Source organism: Schistocerca americana, chromosome 10, assembly GCF_021461395.2.
Source record: "Schistocerca americana isolate TAMUIC-IGC-003095 chromosome 10, iqSchAmer2.1, whole genome shotgun sequence".
Classification (NCBI taxonomy): domain Eukaryota; kingdom Metazoa; phylum Arthropoda; class Insecta; order Orthoptera; family Acrididae; genus Schistocerca; species Schistocerca americana.
Window position 1 is genome coordinate 148,537,556 of NC_060128.1, and position 24,657 is coordinate 148,562,212.

At 41.9% G+C, this 24,657-nt stretch overlaps 1 protein-coding gene across 1 annotated transcript in view; it reads left to right on the plus strand.

Annotated features, from left to right (window-relative positions):
- Positions 1 to 24,657, plus strand: part of LOC124552712 (acetylcholine receptor subunit alpha-like) — a 699,835-nt gene that overhangs the window by 413,236 nt on the left and 261,942 nt on the right. Inside the window, exon 4 of the mRNA XM_047127053.1 lies at positions 9,932 to 10,112. Coding sequence (XP_046983009.1) covers positions 9,932 to 10,112 — 181 coding nt within the window. The remainder of the gene's footprint in view (positions 1 to 9,931; positions 10,113 to 24,657) is intronic.

Genomic DNA, 24,657 nt, shown 5'->3' on the forward strand with positions numbered 1-24,657 from the left:
GAAATACACAGATATTTGGCGTGCTCTCTTCGGGTAAACTTTACCGAAGTAAACCATTCTTGCTGTGATTTAAACAGACTATGCCCTATAACAACCCAGTAACGACTCACGTAACATATTTATTAAGTCAGTCTGACTTCAGTACGTGAAAAGAAAACAACATGAGGAACATACGCCTAAATTAATGTCGCTATGGAAAGATACGAGGGTCACTCCAAAAGAAACGCACATTATTTTTTTAAATCCATATTTTATTCTACATGTTTGAAAGTTTCACAGTGTGTAGATACATCGTTTAGGAACAATATTTTCATTTCTCCACATAATTTCCATCCACCTCAACTGCCTTACGCCATCTTGGAACCAGCGTCTGTATACCCGCACGGTAAAATTCCGGACCACAACGTGCACAAGGGAGTCATCATCTTCAAACCTTGTTCCACGAAGAGAGTCTTTCAGTTTCCCTAAGAGTTGATAGTCACATGGAGCCAGGTCAGGACTGTAAGGCAGGTGTTTCAGTGTTGACCATCCGAGTTTTGTGATCGCTTCCATGGTTTTTTGACTGACATGTGGCCGTGCATTGCCGTGCAACAGCAAAACATCCTGCTTTTGCCGATGTGGTCGAACACGACTCAGTCGAGCTTGAAGTTTCTTCAGTGTCGTCACATATGCATCAGAATTTATGGTTCTTCCACTTGGCAAGATGTCCACAAGCAATAGTCTTTCGGAATCGAAAAACACCGTAGCCATAACTTTTCCAGCAGAAGGTGTGGTTTTGAATTTTTTTCTTGGGTGAATTTGCATGATGCCACTCCATTAACTGCCTCTTCGTCTTATGTGAAAAATGATGGAGCCACGTTTCATCACCTGTCCCAATTCTTCCAAGAAATTCATCTCCACCATTCCCGTACTGCTCCAAAAGTTCGCTGCATACCATTTTTCTTGTTTCTTTGTGAGCCACTGTCAACATCCTGAGAACCCACCTGGCACAAACCTTTTTTAACGCCAAAACATTCAGTATTCTGCAATCACTTCCTTCCTCTATCCCAACGTAGCGTGACAATTCGTTCACTGTGATGCGTGTGTCAGCAGTCACCAATTCGTTAACTCTCTGCACATTGTCTGGAGTTTGTGCAGTACGAGGCCTGCCGCTGCGAGGACAATCCTCAATATTGCCATGCCCGCTTTCATCACGTAACCTGCTTGCCCACCGACTAACTGTACTGCGATCGACAGCAGAATCTCCATACACCTTTCTCAACCTCTTGTAGATGTTTCCCACTGTCTCATTCTCACAGCACAGGAATTCTATGACAGCACGTTGCTTCTGACGAACGTCAAGTGTAGCAGCCATCTTGAAGACATGCTGTGATGGCGCCACTCATGGGAACAGGTTGAACTAAGAAAACAAGCGAGAAGGATGTATATACACACTGTAAAACTTTCACACGTGTAGAATGAAAACTGTATTTTTACAAAAGTAGTGTGCATTTCTTTTGGAGTGACCCTCGTACTATACATAGAATAAGAAACTGAGTAGTGTTAAGCTTTAAAAATCAATCACAAGATCCTAATAACAATTGAACTGTCAGGATACTTCCCATTTATTGTTCTTTCAGCTGCAACTGAGATGGAACAATAAATGAGAATTATATTAATTATCTAAACAGTTGCCGAATCTCTCAAGACAATTATGTCAACTGCAATTGAAGTACCGTAGTTAGCAACTTCTTATAGTCTGTCTTGACGAAGCCCCTGGCCCAATTGTCTTTGAAAGCAGTATGCTTCCAAATAGCCTAAGCACTGATGGGCCAGTTTCCCGCAAACGAGTGCCCAAATCTTTCCAAACGTTTCTGTGACCATCATCGACTACAGACAATCGTAATGTTTGGGATTTCTCTCCCTCTCTCTCTCTCTCTATATATATATATATATATATATATATATATATATATATATATAGAGCGAGAGAGAGAGAGAGAGAGAGAGAGAAATCCCAAACATTACGATTGTCTGTAGTCGATGATGGTTACAGAAACGTCGTTACGAAGTATTTGCAAAGACTGTTCAGAGAGATAAAGGAAGAACGTGACAAATATTTGAAAGTAGCCACATGACAGGCCCCCTTAAACAGTAAAGCGATAGAGGATCATAAAGAGAGTGGTTTGAGCTCTGGAACTGGCAGAAATGAATATTTATCATCTTGAAAGGGCAGCAGGTGAGAGTCACTTGCTAGTAGGTGGATCACATATCAATTGCAAAGATCCATCTTGCCACCTCGACACTGGTGAAGCTTCTTTGGAAAGTAATAAACAGTCGTTTCTGATGTGTCCAATATGGAGTTTGCTATCGTTGACAGGTCCTGACTGGTTATCAGAAAAGGAAAACTCACATGGCTTTGTTCACAGGGTGACCCCAAAGAGTAAATTCAGTGGCCTAATCGAAAGCGTTTCCTACCTATTTCCACAATGGCCTCTCTCCTCAGTATATTTTGAGAGTTGTATGTGACAGAGGTTGGAATACGTCAAGCAAACAATTGAGGACGTAGGTTGCAAGTGCTACTCTGAGATGAAGAGGTTAGCACAGGAAAGGAATTCGTGGAGGGCTGCATCAAACCAGTCAGTAGACTGATGACCAAAAAAAAAAAAATGTTAAGTGTATCCAGTGCATGTAGGTGATTGTAATGGGTACATGTCAAGACTAGTATCAAGCTTGTGTTGGTGATGGAGTGGGCAAAGTGGAACTTACTGTCAGCACCCAGCTTGCCCTTCCCAAATGGCACCAAAGATGCCGCCAAGCTTAATGTTCCCAACCAATAGGCAGATCACCTTCAAGAATGTCTCAGGCCCTAATACACTGAAGAGAGGTTTGGAATGTAGTCCAGTACACCTGCGCAAAGATTGGTGATTTGGAACTCAACGCCACCTCCTCTCCTCTCCTCCTACTGCTGGGCATGTACTGGTGGTGAGCTCTTTTTCCACGATCAGGATTCCACCCAGGTACCTCTGAGCCAAGCGCCAGCATTCAGGCTTGCGTTAGAGACGGCAGCTATGGGAGCCTTGTGCGGTTGTCCAGCACTGAACGTTATTCGTTACTGGACCCTTCAAACATGCATTCAACGAAAAGTGTAGCAACATACAATGTCCATAATGGCGAATGAATCTACTATTGTTGGGTTTCGCTGGACAAGTAAGGAATTTTTTGCAAGAAGCATCATACCAAGTGGAAGAAATTAATAACCGTGGATAGAAACAGATCAGTAGCTAGATAAAATCATTTCCTCTAGCTGCACAAATTCAGTGAATTGCAAGAACTGCATCATTGCATCACCAAGAGCTATTGTAATAAATATTCATTCACAGACAACTATTTATGGTCGAGCAATCATGTTCGTCACAGATACATTTAGAGTAAAAAAATGTCCTCGGTAGCAAAGCATTCAATTGTTTTGAGTTGTAGCATCTATCGTATACACATGTGTCTGTTGTCTCATACATTACCTATCAATCACCAACAGTACTTTACAATGTTAAGCATACTGTCCGACCAAAGACATTAACTTCTGTTGACAGCACTTTTTCAGCATCCATACAATGACAGCAGACTAACTGCAGGACAAGTGGGGGGGGTGTTTGGGGGGAAGAGACCAAACAGCTAGGTCATCGGTCTCGTCGGATTAGGGAAGGACGGGGAAGGAAGTCGGCTGTGCCCTTTCAAAGAAACCATCCCAGCATTTGCCTGGAGCGATTTAGGAAAATCACAGAAAACCTAAATCAGGATGGCCAGACGTGTGATTGAACCGTCGTCCTCCTGAATGCAGGACAAGGCCACAACCATGTTAAGCCCACGTATTCCCAGGCTGTCAGCCTCCATAAAATAACAGTGGACTCATTGCCCAAGTTGATCAGATATACCCACTGTTAAGTCTATTTCATTGGAGGTTCTCAGAATTCAGACACTGAGAGAGGACCCACTGCATGAGTTGGCCAGACCTGTGTACTGTTGATCAAAGGTTACCCCAGCTTCTCAGAATCTGGACATTATGAGAGTGGACTCATTTCCTGAGTTAACCAGACCAGCCCACCTGAACCAGTGTCCTTCAGGGTTCTCAGAATGTGGACAGTGAGAGTGGACCCATTTTCTGAGTTGGTCAATGCTACCCCCAATTAAGCACATGTCACCCCAGGTTCTCAGTTCCACGCAGTGAGACTGAACCTACTTCTCAGCTTCCCACACTTACCCACTCACATCTGGACGATGAGAGTGGACTCACTGCCCAAATTGGGCTGATCTACCTGTTACAGAACATAGGGTATGTCAGGTTTTCATCTAGACTGCGTGGAACACAAGGTGCTTACATTGGAGTACTTAAATTAGCAAGATTATTCTAGCAGAATTTGCTTAGTCACTGTTGACGATTATGAGGTACTCTGCTGTCGATACACGTGTGTTGCTCCCATATGACAGAGTGTGTAATCCACATCTCTAGGATAGGGGTCATGTGTTTTCTGATGACAGGCAATATTTTGGCCTACAGGGACTCCCTGAATGTGCGCAGCCCCACACGTCAAACCAAAATTGCAGTGTGCCTCTAGTGACAGAGGTACAATGAGTAATTGGCATTAAAGTTTACTGGAGATGTTGGTCAGATGAAGATATTCTAGGTATCTGACAAAGTGCAACAACTTTATGCACCGAGTGAGAGATGTAAGGTGGATACTGACAGAGTGAAAGGGTACAGAAATTCAGGGCTTCAGAGAAGTGAAACATTGTAGGAGTGTAAACCTTTGCTTCTTTTGCATTCGTGGTGATTAGTCTTGTACGTGTCCTTGAGGAGACAGGCTTTAATCGCCTTATGCAGAAAGTCAGTCATTGGTTTTTTTGTATAGCGGTTTAGTAGTTTTATTTGTTTTTTGTAGCTCTCCTTCTTGATGTTTAGTAAATAGTAATAAATTGTTTGATCAAGTGTTAGTTCCAAGTGATTTACCTCGACCATGTTTTACTTTCTACTGAGTATTTATTATTAACTTTGCTACTTCTTTGTCCTCAGCTGATTTAATTTATTTGGAGAGGTCAATACAGTACACTGAATGTTCTAAAAAAAACTATATTTATTCCTAACTTTGACAGTCATTTCTGCCACTTTCATACGAAAGGAGTCAAGTACTTAATCTCGTTCATGATTCCTGGACTGCAGAAGTGTTTGAAACTGGTTGAAAAAACGGAACTGCGAGTCAAAATTACCGATAAATTAAAAAAAAAATTGACCTCAGTAGTTAAACTTCTTTGGTTGCTAATAGTCAAGATTACCTTTGAAAACCATTGGATAAACTTAACATTACTATTTTTGAAAGTATACTTAAAAATCAACAATAATATGGCAAAATAATATATAAACAGCACATAAAAATGTGTACATATTTACAATAGAAGCAGTTGATAGTTTTTTGTATCCAGGGCAGTCAAAGGGAACTAGTTAGGTAGAGATGCCAATTGGGATGACACTGGCACCCACAATCAGAAGTACAGCGTTCAAACCCAACCGATCTGTCCAGGTGTAGGATACCTGTCGTATCCCTAAGTAGCTTGAGGCAGAGACTAGGGTGTTTCTTTTTAAAATGATAGGACTAGAGCTTCATATGAGTTTTCGGCGTAGAAAAAACCTTCGATAGTGGTGGAACATATTCAAAAGTCTCTCTACAGGAAGAGGCACATAATATACGATACATACGAGAACCATTGAGAATGAAAGAGCTACACTGAAGTGCTCGTATTAAAAAGGGTGTAAGATAGGAGTGTAACATTTACCCCCTACTACTCAATATATACATCGAAAAATCAACGATGGAAGTAAAGGAGGGGTTCAGGAGTGGGACTGAAAGTCATGGTGAAGGATATCAGCGATAAGACTCGCTGATGACGTTACTGTCTTCAATGGAAGAGAAGGAGATTCATAACATCTGTTGAATGGCCCAATGACTACAGAGTATGGATCGACAGTAAGCTGAAGGAAGACGAAAGAAATAAGGAGTAACAGAGACGAGAATAGTGAGGAAGTTAAAATAAAAACTGGTGTTCAAGGAGTACACGATGCTACGGGCTTCTGATACCTTGGAAGGAGAACACTGTATGACAGTAAAAGCAAGGAGTACATAGAAAGCAGACTTTCACAGGCAAAGAAGGCATTGCTGGTCAGAATAAGTCTAGTAGTATGTAACAGTGGCTTTAATTTGAAGAAGAGACTGTCGAGAATATACGTCTGGAGCACAGTACTCTATGATAGTGAATCATGCATTAGTGGAAAGTGGGAAAGAAGAGAATCGAAGCGTTTGTGGTGTGGTGCTGCAGAAGGGTGTTGAATATCAGGTGGACTGGTAAGAAATGAGGAGATCCTTTGCAGAACTGGCTAATAAAGGACTAGGTGGGAAACACAAGCTAGGAGGAGGATAGGACGATACGACATGTGTTAAGATTTTAGGGAATAGCTTTCATGGTACTAGGGGGAGCTGTAGAAACTGTAGGGAAAGACAAAGATTGTCATATCAAGGGCAGTGAAATGGAAACCAAACACCTGTTGCAATGGGACCATGTAATGCTTCCATCAAAAGTAATCGTCATGGGTTTTAAGACATTTATCCCATTGGGAAACATGATGATCAGGTCTTGTTTCGTAGAAGATGGCCGTCAGCTGATGGATCCACAACTACATCCACTCCTGCACTTCGTAGTGCGACTGGAACAGACGCCCATCATATCTTTCTTCAGGTACACAAATATATGAAAGTGAAAGATCCAGGCTCTACGAAGGATGATGCAGTGTTTCTCAACGAATTCTCTGAACTGTAGTCTTCGTCGAATTGGCAGTGTGGGGACGGGCGTTATCATGCAGCAGGATGTTCTGTCTGACTGCTGGAGGGGAAACAGCAATGCCAACAGTGGAAGTATCCCACACCTCCCTTGCCAAAGAAATCCAAGCCATCCGTAGATGTTCGTATAAGCTCTGGTAAGGTCATGAGGACTGCAAAGGCGCTCTGCTCATTGAGTTCCTCGAACGTGGAACCACAATCAACATGCAATGCTATGAAGGAACTGTGATGCACCATAAAGTTGGAACACCCAGGAATGCTGTTGGGCAGAATCATACTGTTGCACAATAATTTTACTGTCAACCAGAGGAAGGCCACACTGCAGTGATTTGTTTGGGAAACACTGCAGCAGCCTTAGTACAGTTTGTATTTTACACTGTCGGATTTTCGCTTCTTTGGCGACCTGAAGAGAGACAAGCTGCTGTCAGATGAGGAAGTCCAATAGTGAGAATGATTGTGGATTGGTCAGTGGCCGACCACGTTCTACGTAAAATGAATTGTATGTATCTTCAACATTTCGTGGTCTTGTCAGCAGCTGTATAAATATTAATTTTATTTTTAATAGTCAACAGCCTAAGTTGCACCGTTTCCCTAGAATTTACCTAGGTTTCAGTCGGGATAACTCAACCTTCTTCAGAATAACAGTAAATACCGTTTGTCCATAGTGGAAATCATCAGGCTAAAACTACAAATCCACAAATTATCGTCAGACTGTAGAAACGTATCTGAAACTGCCTCGCCCCCACTTCCCGACCGCGATGCGGCAGCCACGAGTGCTCCACTGCAACTGACCGTAGCGTCATGAGGCCCGCCTACGCGGACACACTACCTTACGCTTGCGCATAAACTGTGTGATGGGTACTTGTTGGGACAAGGCGCGAACTTAACTCCTGCACTTGAATTTACTAGTAAAGTGAAACAAAAGGTATAGCTGAGGAAAAGGGCGTATATGTTATCCTGTGCAGAACGTACTTAGATCGACTGTCTCAACATTTATGAAGTATTCATTGGTCATGATATGAGGAAGATACGTGCTTACAAGGTATGGCCTATGTAGGAAAATTTTTGTGCTTAAGCACGAAGTTTAATCACCTAAAACGAACTTGGGAGTGGGAAGGATAATATAAAGCCAACATCGTCATTATTACGACCGGGTCTAGAAATTTTTTTTAAGACGTATTTGTTAAGCACTTGCTTAGCTGTGGTTACAATGCATGAACATCCTGTTGACTTAGCACACAAATAGTCATGATTGAACTTGTGACCAAGTCTATATCTAATCTGTAACATCCGGCAATATGGGCCATATAAATTAGATGGTCATTATTGAAGATTAGTATATTTGACTACTATAGTGTTTTCCGCCACTCATAACCGTAACTCCGCCAAGAAGCTCAATCACGCACGTGCATTAGTTTTTGACTTGATTCTAGACCATATCAGGTCAAATATACTAATCTTGAATAATGACCATCTAATTTATATGGCCCATATTGCCGGATGTTACAGATTAGATATAGACTTGGTCACAAGTTCAATCATGACTATTTGTGTTCTAAGTCAATAGGATGTTCATGCATTGCAACCATAGCTAAGCAAGTGCTTAACAAATTCGTCTTAAAAAAATTTTCTAGACCCAGTCGTAATAATGACGATGTTGGTTTTAAATTATCCTTCCCACACCCAAGTTCTTTTTAGGTGATTAAACTTCATGCTTAAGAACAAAAATTTTCCTAGATAGGCAGTACCTTGTAAGCACATGATGTCTTCCTTATATAATGACCAACGAATACTTCATAAATGTTAAGACAATCGATCTAAGTACGTTCTGCACAGGGTAACATATACGGCCTTTTCCCCAGCTATACCTTTTGTTTACACTTTACTAGTAAATTCAAGTTTAGGAGTTAAGGTCGCGTCTTGTCCCAACAAGTACCTATCACACAGTTTATGCGCAGACACAAGGTAGTGTGTCCACGAAGGCCGGCCTCATGATGCTACGGTCAGTTCCAGTACAGCACTCGTGGCTGCCGCATTGCGGTCGCGAAGTGGTGCCGAGGCAGTTTCAGATACGTTTTTACAGTCTGACGATAATTTGTGGATTTGTAGTTTTAGCCTGACGATATCCACTATGGACAAACGGTAGTTACTGTTATGCTGAAGAAGGTCGGGTTATCCCAACTGAAACCTTGGTAAATTCTAGGGAAACGGTGCAACTGAGACTGTTGATTATTAAAATTAAAGTTAGGAATTTATTGTGTCTTGAATGAGATTTTCACTCTGCAGCAGAGTGTACACTGATATGAAACTTCCGGGCAGATTAAAACTGTCTGCCCGACTGAGTCTCGAACTCAGGACCTTTGCCTTTCACGGGCAAGTGCTCTACCTTAAAGCTGTGAGGACCAGGTGTAAGTCGTGCTTCGGTAGCTCAGATGGTAGAGCACTTGCCCGCGAAAGGCAAAGGTCCCGAGTTCGAGTCTCGATCGGGCACACAGTTTTAATCTGCCAGGAAGTTTCAATTGTTTGTCTTGTCTCCCAGCGAGGTAAACATCTTAAAGTGTGTGGTGATTATTTTGATTGGTACCATTCTCGGGTCTTATGTTTACATTTGACTGCCAGTTATACATCCAGTCATGATGTGATTTAAGATATTGCGTGTAAGTGAGAAACTGAGGGGAGGAGATCGTCACTGGAGTGGATGTCGCAGTCGGCCGCATCAAACCAGTCATGAGAGTAATAATGCAGAATCGAAAAAAGACTGGATTGCTTGACTTGGATCCAGAGTGTGGTGACTGACAGCCCTATCCTTGTAACCCAGTGTCGGCAGCTGCCCCCCCCCGCCCCCCCTGTCGGTGTTTGCTTGAGCACATGCACCTGGTGCAGTCGCGCCCAACATGGTCACTGTCCGCTACGCGCGCGCCCTCCGGCGGTCAACAGCTGAACTGCGGCGCTGGCTGGGTCGCACCGGCGCGACCGACACACGGCGTGGGCGGTGCGCGTGGGTGGTGCGTGGGCAGTGCGTGTTGCGCGGCGCGGAACGCAGGCTGCAGGCGTGCCGCTTTCAGCGCCGACGGCAACTTCGAGGTGACGCTGGCGACCAAGGCGACCATCTACCACCAGGGCCTCGTCGAGTGGAAGCCGCCCGCCATCTACAAGTCCTCCTGCGAGATCGACGTCGAGTATTTCCCGTTTGACGAGCAGACGTGCGTGCTCAAATTCGGTAGTTGGACCTATGACGGGTTTAAGGTAAGCTCACGCTCCCACTCTCCTTCCTCCGGTCGATCTCCCTCCCCTCCTACCTCCCCCACCCCTCAGTTTTCTTTTCAGGTGACTGGGCTGTGCTCGCCAGTGGTACAGTTGCCAGTTTCCCCATATTTAAAACAGCCTAATTTTGTAAACTTCCAGTTGTGCTACACACGAGTCACCCCCAGCTCCACAGCATCCTTTGCAGACAAAGCTCTTTCTTGAGAGTCGGTAACATTGTAACCTCCCAACAAATAAAATAATATAAGTGATACTCACATTTAGCATAACTACCCAACAGTGAAAATATGTATAGCATTGACATTTAGTGTAACCTAGCAACAGTTTATTATTCTGTAACCTACCAATAATAACGTGACTAATTTCTCAATAAAATTGTGGCTCACTTATAACCTTTCAATAATTGACTGTGAATTTGAACTGGTAAATTTTGGACGTCAGCAGTGCTGCCCTGAAAGATCATTCTGAATAAATTGAAAATTCTTACCTTAATAAGGTCGTCAGATAGCGCATATATATTGAAACGTCCCCTTTTTGAAGAATTATACAGGACTGTGCTTAACCTAACACACAATATTTTTCTAGCGCAACGCAATCTGACTTTCAGAAATCCCTACAAAAGAATGGCCCTGACTAACATTAACCTATACGTTTCACAAATCACTTACCTCACAAAAATCTTGGTTACTCGAACTACTGCAATACAGCGAGCACCACTACTGCCAGCTAAATAAAAGATTCAAACTACGGAAGGCACTTACTACTGATAGGCATAGTTAGCAAATGAAAGATTTTAATAGAGAACAAACAATGTATTTACCTTAATAGTCATAATATATATAGCAGTTCATGACAAATTACGAAACTCCGCCATCTCTCTCCCCACATCCACCACTGCTGACGGCTCACCTCCAACTGCGCAACGCTACGCGCTGTTCACATCCAGCTGCCGGTGCCCAACACTACAATGGCAGACAACAATGCAAACTAGCCACAGACTGCACACAGCACAGCCAGTGATTTTTCATATAGAGCGCTACATGGCGTTACCAATAAAAAAACCTAAACAGCCTACTTACATAGCCCCCATGCTCCACACAAAAAATTTTACAAATTGTTTTGGGGCAGTGGCCAATAATGATTTGAAAAAATTTTTCATAATTACAATAACAAAGATATCCAATGCACACACTTATTAATACAATGTTGGTCAAAAGCTAAAATTTTCTCACAGTCCATAAAGACAGTCCTGACTATTCATCACAGTGAACTTACAGTGTTTTTTTTTTCTCAAAGTCTGAGTAGTAAAAGAAAATGCACACGGAAGTAGTGGATGGCACTTACTACTGATAGGCATAGTTAGCAAATGAAAGATTTTAATAGAGAACAAACAATGTATTTACCTTAATAGTCATAATATATATAGCAGTTCATGACAAATTACAAAACTCCGCCATCTCTCTCCCCACATCCACCACTGCTGACGGCTCACCTCCAACTGCGCAACGCTACGCGCTGTTCACATCCAGCTGCCGCTGCCCAACACTACAATGGCAGACAACAATGCAAACTCGCCACAGACTGCACACAGCACAGCCAGTGATTTTTCATATAGAGCGCTACGTGGCGTTACCAATAAAAAAACCTAAACAGCCTGCTTACAATATCTGCTCCTGGAAGAAATTTTTCTGGCATAGCCCAGTGCAATACTGGCCGATAGATTTGTCATGTATCAAAGGAAACAACTGATTTTTCTTTACAATAATCGGGATGACCATGGATTGGAGAAATCCGTAAATTCTTTAAATTGAGATCAATGATTGTCAAAAGTTAATTTTTGTAAGAACGATTATTATTAAGATATTCTTTTTAAAAACATTTACATGGGACTTGATATAACAATAGTACAGATGCGTGAGGGTGCTTTTACCTTATACTACGTCACTCAGGCACCACTATCGCTCCCCACGACCGGCCCAGCCAACTCCATACACACGCCTGCTCGCTACTGCTTACTCCCACTGACACACAGTTCCTACTGCAGCCAACACTGCTCCCTGGTCTGAGATTCTCTTATAGCTTACACATCGCAGGCAGCGCGTGAGCAACCCGTCGAAATTACATCTGCTCAAGTGCGGTAGCAATACACCCGTCAGTCATGGACCTCTTACAACATCTCGGCAACATTAAAGGATTCACCACAGCGGAATGTATTTATTAACATACACATATACACAATGATCCAACTTCTCCTACTGATGTCGTAATGTTACAGTTATAAACCATGTGCCAGATAGATTTTCATATTATCTCGCTCGCTACACGCAAACTGTCAGTCAAAAAGAAAAAAAAATAACAACACCTTTTTGTAAGAAATTTAATGTAGTTTAATTTTGGACCGGGATACGTATTCACTAGAGTCCGTAGTTTCAAGCAGTTGAAGAAAATCGTAAGAAAGTGTCTGCCACGTGCAATCCCCACTTCCACACTGAGCCCCATCAGTCAGGACTTCCAGTATACTGTTCCTAGACAGACCTCCCTCCTACCATTGAACAAAAATTTGCGACTGCACGCATTATTTCCCACGTTTGACCTTTTTTGGTCTTCACTGACTGGCCTTACTACACCACAAGCTAGACATTTGTGTAAATTTTACCTTTGCGAATTTTAATAGCATAAAAAAAGCAAGTATGTTGATGTATTTGGCAGGCATTCTGCCTACGAACATACATTCTATTTTATTGTATTGTATGTTAACCGGGGGCCTAGAAACGACAGAGAGGCTCCGTCCCCACCGCAGCCGCAGTGGTCCACAACCCCATGACGACTACTGCAGTCCACTTCACCCCTCCGCCTCCCCACACCGAACCAAGGATTATTGTGTGGTTCAGCCCCTGGTGGACCCCCCCAGGCAACGTCTCACACCAGACAAGTGTAGCCCCTATGTTTGTGTGGTAGAGTAATGGTGGTGTACGTATAAATGGAGAACTTGTTTGCACAGCAATCGCCGACATAGTGTAACTGAGGCGGAATAAGGGGAACCAGCCTGCATTCGCCAAGGTAGATGGAAAACCGCCTGAAACCTATCCACAGACTGGCCGGTTCACTGGCTGGTTCACCGGACCTCCGCCGGGCCGATTCGTGCCGGGGACCAGGAGCTCCTTCCAGCCCGGAAAGTCGTGAGTTAGACCGCAAGGCCAACTGGGCCGACAACATACATTACTTGCAAGGTTACGATTTGGATAGAGTTTTCAACGTAATTAGTTTTAGTATAACATTCACGAAAGTCATTATTTTTTCATTAGCCTCATGGGCAAGTTTCAATTAATGACATTAACAAAGTAGCCGATAATACTGGTGGTGTAATAGTCTGATCAATAGGGACTGAAGAAGGCAAATATTTTTATACAGTGGAAGGAGGGAGTGCCATGAACAAGGCACTAAAATTCCTGAGTGATGAGGAATGAGCGCGGGGGTGGACGTGCATTTGATGGTCCCTCTCGTCTCTTCTTTCCTGAATAACTCAAAACCGTCGCCTCCAATAGAAACGTATCACAATACTAAATTTACCTACTTAAATTTCCTGCAAAAAAAGGCCTGATAATTTTTTTCTGTAGGACTAATAATTTGAGCATAGTGAGTGAGAAGCCAGCGGGTGTGGCCGTGCATTTCTAGGCGCTTCAGTCTGGAACCACGTGACCGCTACACTCGCAGGTTAGAATCCTTTCTCGGGCATGGATGTGTGTGATGTCCTTAGGTTAGTTAGGTTTAAGTAGTTCTAAGCTCTAGGGGACTGATGACCTCAGAAGTTAAGTCCCATAGTGCTCAGAGCCATTTGAACCATTTTTTTGAGTGAGAAAATATGAAAACCTCGTGTGTGGTTTTTTAAGGCCTGATAGGTCCTGTAACATTGCGGGTTGCATGCAACGAGATCAGCAGGGGCAGCTGACTTACCCCGTAGATTAGTCGGCAAGGCAAACTGGTTACCTGGCCAGGCTGGCAGCAACATCACTTTTATACTTGAGAACGGAGGTGGGCTCGGCTAGACAGTACCGGTGCACACTCCCACACACTTACAAATAGAGCACTGTCAAATGCTACATATCTGTTTGCACAGCTGAGTGAAGTGCTGTAACAACGAGAACAGAAACAAGGCATAAAGTATATCTCAACTTCACAGGTCACAACACCTCACTGACAATGTCTGTAAAACTACCTTCCCCCAAGATGTCGCTATATTCCACTCCCATTTTTTTTCCATTCTCGTATCTGTAGAATCGCTGTTTGCTGTTCCAGTGTCCGTACACAGGTAGCAGTCCAGCATTTGGCCACTGCATGACACGGGGAGCTATGAAAATAGTAAGAAGCCAGACAATATGTTGTTCTTCCCTTGTTAATTTGATCACTATTGAAGAAAATCTCAAGCTAGCTTTGTCAGTTCACTTTTCTAAAATATACTGAGATATTGTTAAACTGTTTTGCATAAATGTAAGGTAACAGTTTATGTAAATAGCTTAGCTGCTGGAAGAACTTCATCGCTGTTGAGCAGTATATTTTTAAACAAATAAATATTACACCATACTTCACCAGATGATGACGTGTGTTGCGAGTTGCTGGGGCTAGCAGTGTATTTAACACTAAACTCTTCTAGTATCTTCATATATAAATGATGCTCTAAGCCCCCCCTATTCTAACTCCGGCTTTTGCTGTTGCACATGGATCAAAAAGAAATGCGAACTGACTGTAATAGACCCTGCAAGTGGAGTAGAAAAGAGTTTGGCATTTGCAATAATTTAATTTGATAAATAAGTTAAATAAAGGAAAGTTTCATTAACGTAGTGAGAAATGAAAGGGTTGCTCTACCGATTAACAGAATGACAGTTCTGTCCAAAATACCAATATGATTTATTATGACTAAACTCAAAATAATAAACAAAACACATGAAACATTTACAATACATCAAATTGGCTCAAATTGGATACTCAAATAAATGCTGTGAAGGTGAAGTTGACCCTAAACTAGATTGTGACATTTATGACGAAGTGGTATGTGGAGCCAATTGCTTGCAACTCAAATCTTAAGAGAAACACACAGCCAACCCAACATTATTTGCTGCTACAGTAGTGAGAACTCAGACAACACCCAAGACAGAACAAAGTTAGAAAAAGACGAACAGGCATGCTCTCCTGAGCTCTGATTATCACCTAGGAAAATCACTAATCTGCCAGTGCTGCGGACACACATTACCAAGCTGTCTTCTTAACTGCAAGAACACGATCTGGTGTACCAGAGGCGATGGCTGGTTGCTTCAACGTCGCGTCGTGGTGATGATAATGTCGCGAGTATAGCCTGAAACAAATTATCCTGGTCTTGTTGTTCCAGACTAAAGACTTCCTAGCAATACAAATGCGCCTCTGAGGGAGATGAAGAAGGCTTGCCACACAATCACTGATGGTACAGTGATTGATTTTAACAAGCGAAGTCAGACAGTAACTCCAAACTGCTCAAGACAGACAACATAGGCCGCTTGTACGCAGAACGCTCAATTGCCAGCTGTACACGGAAAGTTACGTTGAAGTCGGAACTTCAGCAACTTTGTCAAACAGTTACGATTAAATAAAAGTATATTAGACAGCCAACCGAAGGCAGGCTGTCCAGAGCAGTGAGAGCTCAGTCTTGAAACCTACTCTGACCGAAAGGTGAGAGCCGACTCTCTCAAGAGCACCCGTACAAGCCGAACACAGAACATTCCTGCCTCCACGACAATGGCCGTGGTTCCAATCAGCAACTCGAAAACCGGCGGAAAATTCCACTCTATTGCCGAAGCACTACTAGTCCACCAATGGAGATTCTTGGCGCCAATTTCTGCGCCGATTTTGCTACGTCATGGAGCTATGCCCTGAGCAAGCCAATCACGATTTTGCAGAAAACGCTGGAATTTCCCCGCCAAGACTGCCTGGGAACACAAGTCATTCCCACACCTTGCTGGTAGCCCGCCAGGGAGTGTTTTCACTAAGTTTCTGTGAAGAAACGGAATCTCTAGCCCAGCCGCTCCTTCAGGCCCCTGCGGGCGTGTCGCCGCCACTCTTATGACAATGTCGGCATCTGGAAAGCATCCACTCGACTACCTCATACCCATCGGCTTAACCCATTCGAGCTCAGCAGAGCCCGCCTGTCACTGGACCACCCGGGTGACGAGAGACGCTGCATGGGAAGTCCGCATGTGAAGGAATAGCAACTTTTCACTGCATGCACTTAGAGAGAAAAATCGAATTACTCAGAGATATATGAGAGGGGGCTCATTCCACCTCTCAGTGTGACACTTGTCAAACCTTAATCGTTTCCCAACACTGCAACAGCGCTTGAAATTCCAGAACTTCGCTGAACTAAAAATAAATTTATGTAAGCGTGATTCAGCTGCCCCTACAAATGTCGTTTTATGCAACCCGCAGTGTTAAAGGGCCTATCTGGTCTTCAAGAACCATACTTGACGTTTTTATGGTCTAAGAATTTTTAACATTGTGCAGCCTCAGTTGCAAGTAGAAACTAATCTTTACCCAGGTTTCAGCCAAAATAATTTGGCCTTCTTCAGAAGCGAGTGACACTAAACTACTGAAGGAGGCCAAATTGTTTTGGCTGAAACCTGGGTAAAGTTTGGTTTCTATTTACAACCGAGGCTGGCGCGTTACATGTTTTATAGTCTCACACTCGCTACACTCAAACTATTAGCCCCACAGAAAAAATGAACAGGATCTTTCTGTAAGAAATTTAATGTGGTTAAATATTTTATTGTGATACATTTCCACCGGAGGCCACGGTTTTCGATTTATTCAAGAAAAACGTACAAAAGTGACCGCTAAATACGCTTCCACCCTCACACACATCCTTCATCGGTCAGAATTTTTAGTATGTTGTTCGTGGCACTCCCTTCTTTGACTGTACAAAAATTTCTGACTACACGAGTTATTCTCAATATTCGATCTCTTTGATCTCTGTTGACTGGACTACTACGCCACCAGCACAGTGGGCTATTTCGTTAACATCATCAGTCTAAACGTGCACATAAGGGTAATTACTGATAAAGGACATTCGTAAGCGTTACGCTGAAACTAATTACGTTGATAATTGGATCCAAACTTCACCATATCAAGCATAGTAGCTTCGCTAGTCAGAAGGCCTGCCGAATACAACGATATATTTATTTTATGATGTTAAAAATCACAAAACTGTTAGGTAACATATACACAAATCTCAATTTTACAATGTATAAGTGATCCACTAAGCCAATGGTGTAATAAGGTCAGACAGCGAAGACCAAAAAAAGTCGAATGTGGGGAATAATTCGTGCAGTCGCACATTTTTGTACATTGGTAGGAGGGAGTGCCACGAATAACATACTATAAATGCTGACTGTTTAGGGCTAAGTCTGGGAGTGGTGGTGCATGTGGAGATCACTTTTGAACTTTTTTCTTGAAAAACTCGAAGCTATGGTCTCTAGCGAAAACATATCCCAGCACAGAATTAATGAACATTAAATTTCGTGCAAAAAGATCCTGTTAATTTTTCTCTAGCGCTAACCGTGCGCGCAGTGTGTGCAAGAGAATATGCAACTTTTGCAAGTGGTGGTTTTTGAATGCCAGATACAGAATTGGGAGTTGCATGCAACGACATCGGTAGGGACAGCTGATTCACCTTATACCTGCTTGATTACTTGCGGGAAGCCCCATTTACTCGAAAGATACGCCCTGTAATAAGATACAACTCGCTGCACTCGTGTACCTGACAATCAGCATTTTACCTTTTTTGCATTTGCAATAACAATCAATGTCTGAGCCCCTTGGTAAGGTTTCTACAGCATCTTCCATCCTGCTTCTCTGGGTGCTTACTGTACTGAGAATTCCTGCTAGCTGCATGCAGTCTGTCGCCATCTATCTCCGGGTCTCGCCATGTTCCTGGGATATGAACTTGTTGCAGATCGTTCATCCATGCATAAAACCAGCTAAGATTTCTTTTATTTTGAACCATAAATTCCAAATACTCTTGGTTAACCGATCATTGTCCACTCTTTAGATCTACATATGGCCACAGACGAGTCTTGTTTTTATAACTGGTGATTTCTTTGTTCTCATCTGTAACTACCATGCTCCGTTATGTCTTAACTCTATCTGTCCAAAGACTCATCTGTTGCAAAAATTATTAACTAGATGTCTGGACGATTACTACTCATACTTAAAGTCTCCAGTACACGTAATCTTTCTTGTTTCATAAACATGAAAGAGTGTGTAAACTTGCCCAAGAGCTAAGTCCCTTATTATAGAAAAAATTTTGTTTGTTAGAAAGTAGACTCAGCGTGATTTTTAGACCCAGCCATTGATTATTTCATGTTCTAGTCCAGTCTCCTCGATCACCTCCGCTAATTGAATTCTGTGAACCATACAATCTTTCCATTGTCTGTGTCATCCATTTTGGCTTTCAAAGAGTTATCTATAGACTGTTAGCGATACATTAGTAGTTACAAAAAATATATATTCTGATCTCCTGTTTAGTAATTAATGTTATGGAATATAATATTACATCTTTTCATCTCAAAAGAAGGATGAGTCAGGCACACACTGGTATCGTTCACTTCATAATATACCGCTATTGAAGACTTCATTATTTGGTATCACATCAGGTTCTAGAAAAGTGTGGTGGATCTGTAAGCACGACATAACACACACTTTCTAGAATACTGCTACAGAATATGGAGTGAACATAACCAAAGACGAGTAGACTCGGGGAAGTATTGTTAGTTTAATTACAGGACTGTATAGCCCATGTGAAAGAGTAACAGAAACTCTAGTCAGTTTAAAAATGAGTGTTTGAAAAATGTAGTATTTTTTCGCAATGTCGATTTCATTAAAATCTACAGAAATTATGTTCCATGAGGACTATGCAGCGTTTCTACTGCCGCTATCCCAGTAAGATGAGAGATATGGGGGCGGGTACTGGGACATACTCAAATGGGACAGGACAGAAGGCAGCTAATACCAGTACACACTACCCTCTGCCATGCGCTATACAAGCTGTTAAAAAAAAGTATTCCAAATTTTGAGATACTTTATATAACATCCAGAACTGGTGCTGCCACATATCATCTGTGGGTGGTTATGGCACATTGAGGTCGACCATAGGATGTGGACACATTAATGTGACTGACCTTCCCGATTTATGGACAGGAACACTGTGCCAGAATGATGTAAAGAGATATTAGACCTTCTCTACAGTAGGAGCTGAACTTGGGGAAGATCAGTTTGGATTCTGTAGAAATGTTGGAACACATGACGCAATACTGACCTTACAACTTATCTTAGAAAAAAGATTAAGGAAAGGCAAACCTACGTTTCTAGCATTTGTAGACTTAGAGAAAGCTTTTGACAATGTTGACTGGAATCCTCTCTATCAAATTCTAAAGGTGGCAGGGGTAAAATACAGGGAGCGAAAAGCTATTTACAATTTGTACAGAAACCAGATGGCAGTTATAAGAGTCCAGGGGCATGAAAGGGAAGCAGTGGTTGGGAAGGGAGTGAGACAGGGTTGTAGCCCATCCCTGATGTTATTCAATCTGTATATTGAGCAAGCATTAAAGGAAACAAAAGAAAAATTCGGAGTAGGTATTAAAATCCATGGAGAAGAAATAAAAAGTTTGAGGTTCGCCAATGACATAGTAATTCTGTCAGAGACAGCAAAGGACTTCGAAGAGAAGCTGAACGGAATGGACAGTGTCTTGAAAGGATGAACATCAACAAAAGCAAAACGAGGATAATGGAATGTAGCCGAATTAAGTCGGTTGATGCTGAGGGAATTAGATTAGGAAATGAGACACTTAAAGTAGTAAAGGAATTTTGCTATTTGGCGAGCAAAATAACTGATGATGGTCAAAGTAGAGGGGATATAAAATGTAGACTGGCAATGGCAAAGAAAGCGTTTCTGAAGAAGAGAAATTTGTTAACATCGAGTATAGATTTAAGTGTCAGGAAGTCGTTTCTGAAAGTATATCTATGGAGTGTAGCCATGTATGGAAGTGAAATGTGGACGATAAATAGTTTGGACAAGACGTGAATAGAAGCTTTCGAAATGTGGTGCTGGAATTTGTGGCACAACTTGACTATAAGAAATGACCGGTTGGTAGGACATGTTCTGAGGCATCAAGGGATCACAAATTTAGCATTGGAGAGTAGCGTGGAGGGTAAAAACAGTTGATGCTGGTACCAAAGTAGTTTAGGAATTAAACTACGAAATAATTCAATAAATATTATTGTCTCGCCAAATCAGATAATGTTGAGAGAATTATGTAAGAACCAAACTCACTATAGTGGTTGATGAATTTTACCATACGGGCAGATAAATAGGAGTAAGTGATGACAGGCAAAGCAGAGTGGTTATAAAATGTAGACTGGCAATCAAATATGTGTTTTTCCCGTTGGGAAGTCTTCTGGGCGTATTTGGAGTGTAGCCTTATATGGAAGTAAAATGGGGGTGAGGAACAGTGCAGTCAAAGGGAACAGAAGTTTTCGAAATGTGATGCTACAGAAAAATGTTGAAATCAGCATGGATAAACTGTATAACTAAAGCAGAGGTAGCACATTGAGCAGGGAAGAAGATAAATTGTTCACACAATGTGTCTGAAAAGTGATGGGTTGATAGGAAACTTTCTAGAGCATCAAGGAATCGTCAGTTTCGGGACAGAGGAAGGTACAGGGGAGTAAATTGTGCAGAAGAAGACAGCGGTAAGCAGAATCGAGTAGAGATGTTGGTTGCAACATTCCCAATTTAAAAAAAACAACAGTCACCGAAAGCACAGTGCTCCAGTTTACCAAATATTCTGTTCGTCCACTAGACAGCAAGAAAACCATCGGTAGCACTGCAAATGGCTTCTACTTTTGCCGCAGAGGATGCTGGGAACGTGAGCCATGCGCATTACGGTAGAAGCGCAATATTTAAAATAAGATATCGAGAAACGATCCTCAGTTAACGCGTAGCGCTGATGCTTTGAAAGGGAGTCAGAATTAAAGCCATGACGCCCAGCCTTCATTTACCGGTTATTGCCGGCAGTGGCTGTGAAATCCCCCCTTAATGGCGGACTGTTGCACAGCCGACTGCAGCAGCGCCAGTTGCCGCGGCGGCCGCTAGGGGCGCGCGTCGCTGCTCCGGACGCACAATGGCGCGCGATATGGCGCCTCTTATGAAGGCGAGCCGTGGAACAAAAACCACGGCGCCATCTCCCGCGGTTCTATTCACGGCTTTTATTCCCATTTTTAAAGCTCAGCCCGCTGCGTCCACACGTTTTATGTACAATGTCCTGAGAGCGGGGTGGCTTCCACATCCCATCGCCGTTATTGCGAGACTCGCTTCGTGTTTACCTCAGTCCACAAGTGCCTTCTTTTCCAGACCACACGGTTCACATCATGGACAATGATATGAGCAACCAGAGTTCCGTAATGACACTGCTCACACTCCACAACTTAACTTTCAGAATAAAAGGCGCTGTGCAGAAAGTGAGAGTTCTGATAGTGGAATATGTTTCAAAATTAATTCTATTTTATTTAGTAGCCACATGATTACATGGCGTAGCATTTTTTAAACCATACCAAGAGTTAATGATCTCTATCAATATTGACAGAAATCATTATAATGGCATTTTTCATCGCACTGATAAAGAACCCAATTCAGACTGATGGTTCTAATGTGGCAGACAAAATCTGTGAGAAATATAAATATTTTGATGCAAATTGCGTCTTGGGATTTTTTATCAAGCTAATAACGAATTATGAATAAACATTGTAAAAGTTTAGATAATAGCAGCTAAATTCTTTAAATGAGGAAATTTGTCACATGTTTTACCGATCATTTGATAGTCAAATATCATAAATAAAGAGTAATCTTCATTTTCGTCAGGTTTAGCTGAAAATGCTGACTTAAAGCTCCTTGCATCCTTTGTTTTAAATAGACTGAAGGATAGAACGCCTTTTACATCCTCTGAAGCATCTGATTGAACTGTGTATGATGGTTTAGGTGAATTGTAATACAATGAGTTAATACTTCAATTTCATTTTGAGATGAAACTGATGAGTTCTTCCCCATTTTCGCAATAACAAGAATGGATACTTTATAATTCTGCCCCTCTTCAAACAACTTAAAAATTGAAACATTGATACCATCTCCCAAAATTTGGCATTCAGCTTACTAAACATACTTTTAATGATTTCCATTGTCTATTTCTTTACTGTGTAGGACATTTTCGCTAACAGTTTACTTGAAAGGCGACACAATAATATGTCTTTATCACCGTGACTGTGACAGTATGGGAACCCAGAAATTAATGTTTAGTTTTATTCCATATAGTAATACTATCATTCAAGTTTATAAATATTTCATATCGAAGTCTCTCGTCATTCATTTACTCTTTTAATATTTGTACAAAAAAAATACGTTGAAAAGAATTTTTGTGTTTGCATGATTATAATGCGGATACCGATTAATGCCCTGTTTGTATAAATAAGGCCTAAATCGTACACTTTTTAATCGACTTTCTTTAAATGCCCAAACAGCAACATATTGCACTTGGTATTACTAGTATTGGCTTTTACCAAAACAACTACTAGTCAAATTTTATAGGTGTTTCACGAAGGAAATACTACATCCTTTATTGTAGAACGAGAAATGTAATTAAATGTCGTGGAGTGCATAACCTGTTTCTCACTTTTCATAATTTTTCAATGTAAGTGTCATTCAAAAAATTTTGAACATATGCTGAAAGAATTAACAAGTAGTAAATATCTCTTTAAAGTCAGTACCGCCACTAGACTGTTTTTTTTATTTGCAGTGTTACATTTACACGATCAAGATTTCGGCTTTAAAGTGTTTTAATGTTATACAGTGCCTAAGATGGAATACTGTCGTATTTGAAATACACTATTAGACACATTGTCTAAGGGTCTTCCGACCCATTTAGTTAACTCTGGCTGTAATTAAATATAAATTTATGTATGAACTTATTTTCTTATCAATGTTTTTATAAGAAATCTTAACATCGATTCAATCAGTCCTTTATTTTTTATCCCACAAAGACAAATAAGCGGATAATAAACGAGGAACAGAGCAAGGACACGTTTTTGAAAAACATATCTGCATTTTCGTTCTTTTAATTAGTTTTATTTTGTGGAGTCACGGTAGCAGCACTAATCAGTATGACTGGCCAATAATAGTTCTTATTTGCCATTAGCTCTAAAGAAGATTTAAGAATTCACGACTTTAAATCGGGGGATGAATATCGGCAGTTCACACACTTTTACTCATTAGGCGTAATGAAATTTGTTTTGAAAACTTTTATACACGTTTCCATGGCTTGTTACATTACACGCGAATTTTTCGTGATGTTTACTGGGTAGAGCTTGAGTATTAATTACGCTAAAAGTACCACAACGACATTAATTTGTTAAGCTGTAGTGCAGAGAGTACACTGCAGTGTGGCTGTCTACATGCTTTACTGCACGATAAATCTTTTTTAATGACTAAATGTAAAGGACAAAAGTTTTAATTCTTGCTAATGTACAAGTTATTCCAACATTTACAGTAGGTCAGAAAGCATTTACCAAGACAGTAAAAAGAAATCAAATTTTAAACACTCTCTTTTTCTACCATATCATTCACTACTGGTCATTAAAATTGTTACACCACGAAGATGACGTGCTACAGACGCGAAATTTAATCGATGGGAAGAACATACCGTGATACGCAAATGATTAGCTTCTCAGAGCATTCACACAAGGTTGGCGCCGGTGGCGGCACCTACAACTTGCTGACATGAGGAAAGTTTCCAACCGGTTTCTCATACGCAAACAGCAGTTGACCTGCGTTGCCTGGTGAAACGTTGTTGTGATGCCTCGTGTAAGGAGGAGAAACGCGTTCCATCACGTTTCCGTCGGACTGTAGCCTATCGCGAATGCGGTTTATCGTATCGCGACATTACTGCTCGCGTTGGTCGAGATCCAATTACTGTTAGCAGAATATGGAATCGGTGGGTTCAGCAGGGTAATACGGAACCCCGTGCTGGATCCCAACGGCCTCGTATCACTGGCAGTCGAGATGACAGCCATCTTATCCGCATGGCTGTAACGGATCGTGCAGCCACGTCTCGATCCCTGAGTCAACAGATGGGGACGTTTGCAAGACAACAATCGTCTGTACGAACAGTTCGACGACGTTTGCAGCAGCATGGACTATCAGCTCTGAGACCGTGGCTGCGGTTACCCTTGACGCTGCATCACAGACAGGAGCGCCTGCGATGGCGTACTCCACGACGAACCTGGATGCACGAATGGCAAAACGTCACTTTTTCGGATGAATCCATGTTCTGTTTACAGCATGATGATGGTCGCATCCGTGTTTGGCGACATCACCGTGAACGCACATTGGATACTGGCGTATCATCCGGCGTGATGGTATGAGCTGCCATTGGTTACACGTCTCGGTCACCTCTCGTTC